Source organism: Magallana gigas, chromosome 5 (genome assembly GCF_963853765.1).
Source record: "Magallana gigas chromosome 5, xbMagGiga1.1, whole genome shotgun sequence".
NCBI lineage: Eukaryota > Metazoa > Mollusca > Bivalvia > Ostreida > Ostreidae > Magallana > Magallana gigas.
This window is the reverse complement of record NC_088857.1, coordinates 33447325-33452126: the sequence shown is the minus strand read 5'-3', so window position 1 is coordinate 33452126 and position 4802 is coordinate 33447325. Positions and strand designations below refer to the sequence as shown.

The window sequence follows — 4802 nt, the reverse complement described above, 5'->3', positions numbered from 1 at the left end:
GACAGGACCTCGTAAACTTAAGGCTCTCTGTCATCCCACAAAGGTCTCGCCATCTGTGGCCTAGCCTTCAGTCTGTTGATTGTTTTTCTGCTCTAGATCACAAGGGAGGATTGGTTTTGATATTACATGTAATCTTGTTTTGACTGATTTTTATTTTCCGGCTTCAAACCCTTTAAATGAAGCAATAATAGATAACTTATCAATTTACTTTTTCTTTGGTCTTTGTAAAAATGGTTGTTCCAGTTTTGTAAAAACAAAATGTCTAGTTACATTTAAAAATAGGAAAGAAAACTTTGAATGTAATCTTCATTTTGTAAATTATATTAATAATGAAGAGCTAAATTCAGCGTAGATTTTTATGTTATGTATTATAATAGTTTTGAATTTTATGCTTATTTTAGTATATTCTAATCTTAATAAAATAAGCTTATATAATTAGAAAATTATACTTAATAGTTTTTCGGCAGTATGGAATATATTATTACCTGACTGTGAATTATTGAATGACATATTTGCAAATGTACAAATACAGAGTATTCATATTGTGTTATGTATCAAAAACAAAGTGTTTTTTTAATTATTTTAAATTATGTAATTTTTCCAAGACAAACACAAAATCAAACTGTATGTTGAAAATCATTTAAAGGAAATCTTTCAATTTACGTCATTATTTTGTAACAGACTTTCTAAAAAAAACTTTTTATGACGTTATTTTGAAGACAACGTGATTAATCTTTGGCTCTGGAGTGTACGCCACCGTAACGTAGCGAGATATTTTCTTCCCTGCAAACATTTCTAAGATTGCACATGACAGCATCAGGTCGTCTTTTAAATCCCAAAACGTTACTGTTATTATAATAGAGATTCGTTCTGCACTCCAAAAGACGGAGAAAGACTCCTTCAAGAAGTTTTCCCGGCCATTACTCGTCTTCTCGGATCAACAGGTGTCGCGCCTGTGAAAAGCGAGAACACATCGATAGAGATTATTTATACGCTACCAGCAACCAGATGTACAGAGTATTCCGGAGAGAGAGAACTGAACTTTAATATCCATGGGAGTGACTCTTACAAGAAATTTATTGTCGGATGTTTTTAAGAATTTTCACAGTATCAGCTTCCGCAAAGGAATTAATTGAATTGCTGTGAAACGCAATCGGTGGAAAATTCAATACGGTGCAAGAGGGTGATAATTCATGATTCAGAAAAACGGTCAAAGTTTTCTCAAGAGTTCCTTGACTGGTAGGATATATATATATATATATTTTTTATTATTTCTTCATTTTCTCTAACATTGTCATTTTGATAACTGTGTATTGTTTGAAAAAAAATTATATGAAACATTTTCTACAGGATCGTGATTTTTGGCAAATAATTATTTAATACGACAAAAGTAATTAACAGACTTCAATTAAGCTGCAATCGAGCTGGTTTCCAATATTAGAAATTGGATGGACATGTCACATTAATGTTTATTATGATAACTTCAAAACAGATTTTAAGCATAATTATATGCAAAAAAACAACACTTTTAGAACTTGTTACTTGTAACTTCATTTTTTTAAAATGTCAATTATGCATACTATACAATATTCAAGTTTGGCAGTTTTACTTTCGTACATTGTGTAAAAATTTATGAATGTACATGTCTCCGTCATAACTCGACGCGAAATCTCAAATCAAACACTTAAAAAACCTAAATAATATTCATGAAAGTTGATTATAAGTATAATTTTCCATGCATAGGGAAACGTTTTCATATGAATTGAAATGGGCTCAATTACAAAGCTAGACATTAAAGAAATTGTCTATGATCTTAATACTATTATTTCATGTCGGATAATATTAGTAACTTTCGATGAATTAATTGTCCATCAACGTACGGTGGGGGATTTTTCGTTAAGTCTCCTCCACAGGCTTTGATGCCACTTCCTATGAGGGGAAATTCTCCAATCGATACAAATCGATTGGCGGATAATTGCAAAAAGATGACTATCAATTATTCTCATCATAAAATCACATACACAGAAAAAGTGTTCAGCCACTCGGAAGTCATCTGATCTGTAGCATTGGATAAAGTAAATCATGTACGTCATTACAAGTCTGGTCACGTGGTAGATCTTTTTCTCAATAGAACATCTTCATCAAAATGCTCGCAGCGAGAAAAATCCAATTACGAAGTTGATGGGGACCATTTAAGAGGTTCTATTAATTTACTTGACATGTACATCGCTTTGACTTGATGGAAAACCCAAAAAGACTTTACTTTTATTTCTTTTCAGGGCACTAATATCATTTGATTGTATCTGAATTCTCAGACACACTCTCGCCGATGGAGAACAATGAGAAATAATACTTTGGAACAGCTTTTAAATGCAACTCTAAATTTGACGGAAGATCTGGCTAAAACTCATGGATCTGCTCCGGTTGTACCGTTTTCCTGGAAATTAATATCCTCTATAATTTTGGCGACTGGGTGCATTGGAAATATACTGACGATTTTTTCAATATTCAGTGATAAACACTTGAAGACTCCCACCTACCTTTTGATAGCATGCATGGCCATTGCTGACCTGTGCGCCATTGTAGTGCGATTCATCATTCTGACGTGGAATGTCTTTTTGCCGGATGTTTTGCCATCGCCAGTCGAGTTCGAGTTGATTTCTGCCGGGGTTGGGATGGTCGTTGTCCAAAGTTCGTGTCTACACGTTGTTTTATTCGCTTACGTTCGATATGCTCTTTTGGTGCACCCATTATGGAGTCGTTTTTCCATCACATCAGAACGAGTTGTATACGCCTCAGTGGCAGTATGGGCTTTGAGTTTCTTTCTTGGAATTCTCTACGGTATGTGCGGACTTTTCATCACGGAGGAGTTTGATATTCTTGTGCTAGAAATCGTATACATCTCTTATTTGATCGCAGCAACGATGATTCCTATTGCTCTTTTGCATGTACTGAAAATCCATCGCTTGAAGAAATCACGGACTCACGAGTGCACACAAATCACGAAAAGGATGACGCTTATATCAGGAATTGTCATATTTGTTCAGATTATAACAATGGTTCCTATTGCGGTCAAGGTCATAATTCTGTTGTTTCAAGGATTTGTGCCCAACACCTCGGACGTAACGGATTTGATCGTTCACTTAATGCTAAGCGTGGGAAACAGTATAAATCCTGTTATTTATTTTCTAATGTCAAACCCACAGAAAAGACACTGGAGTAAATTTCATTTATGTTTTTCATAATATTGTGTTTACATATGTAGGTATAAGTGCTCTGGGTTTTTTTCGTTCTACGCTGTCGTTGTATAAAAAATGTGTTATTAAAACTTGGTAATGTATTACTTATAAAATATATTTTTAAAATATGTTCAGTATCAGTCTTGCTGTTTAGATTGCAAAAATATGTTTTGCTTTTGCATTTTTTTTTCATTTAATTTTTTTCATCTACTTGTATTTCAATATAGTTGTGGAATACAAGTATGTGAATATCTGTTAAAACGCTTTACAGGGGTAGACAGGCCGAAACAAACCGAGTTCTTGGCATTGAAACATTTTTACAGTATTTTTCACGTGAAGAACGTTATGTTCTGTTATGTACATGTTAAGTCAAATATAAATGTACATTTCAGCTAAGTTCACATGACAAAACTGTTTCCCCTTTTTCCACCGACTTATCAAATATTACCAGACTTAAAGACAAATTCAGTTGCGAATCTGGTATGTTTGATTGATCATTACAGTTTCAAATATTTTTTTCGGAGAATTCTAAAAGTAAATGACATGTAATTATCCTACCTTCCGATCCAAAGTTTAATATTTATTCGTGCAATTAAACAATCTTTTTTAATAGTGCATGACGACCTGTTTTTTAATCGCTAGAATATTTGAATTCTAAGACACAAAAAAACGAAACAAACCATCAAAGTTTAAATTAATCGTGCAATCAAACATTTTTTCAAAAGAGCTTGACAACCAATAATTTATAATTTTATCAACAGAATATTTGAATACTGTTACACAAAAACGAAAGCGAACCTTCAAACCAGGTTTGGAGTAAACCAATTGATAATTTCGTAGTCAAAGTTTAGAGTCTCTAAGTAAACGTAATCTATAAGCTATGCTTATCTTGCTGATCTCAAATAGTTTATTGTGATCTAAAACTGTATCTGCCCTGACTCAACAGTTTTCTGCTCGAACGTTCTCCGTAAATTTACAAGCAAATTGCTACAGCAGTTGATAAAATCGAATTCCCTCTGTCTCGGGCTAGTCATTATCAGATTATCATGCGTTTTTTGTATCACCTTATTAACCGTAATTTGCTCTTGCACTAGAAAATGGACAATGTACATGTACAAAAACAACCCAGATCGAAGTCCATATACTAAACAATTATTACCGGAATATTTTTTAGATGGAGAACGAAATGCAATGGTCGTATTGAAATATTTTTTTTTCTTTTTGATGCAAGAACATGTTCTCAACATGCTGAGAACAAATTGCTATTGTTAACGTTGCAACTTAGTTTGCTTTTATAACAGATCTGCCAAACTATGTAATTCTGAGGAACGAAGTTGATGTTAAAATGCTGTTTTTTAATTGTCGGAGGGAAAATATGTCTGCTAAGATCTTCAGAATCTACTGAAAGAATTTTAACAAAATATCGAGAATTTAGTTTGAATTTTTTTTCAAAAAACCTTTTCTATGAGTTTTTAAACTGAACAAATCACAAATTAAACCTTAACGTTCAACATTTGGGGTTTTTTTTATTAAATTTAATATTTTTTCCTTAAATTGAATAAG

At 32.9% G+C, this 4802-nt stretch overlaps 1 protein-coding gene across 1 annotated transcript; it reads left to right on the top strand.

Moving 5' to 3' along the window:
- The first annotated feature begins 627 nt into the window (after positions 1-627).
- On the top strand, positions 628-3347 carry LOC105320917 (kappa-type opioid receptor). The gene is made up of 2 exons (XM_011419055.4): positions 628-1239; positions 2280-3347. Exon 2 carries the CDS (start codon positions 2340-2342, stop codon positions 3243-3245), a length of 906 nt encoding a protein of 301 aa, XP_011417357.1. The 5' UTR covers positions 628-1239; positions 2280-2339; the 3' UTR covers positions 3246-3347.
- Positions 3348-4802: the final 1455 nt, after the last annotated feature.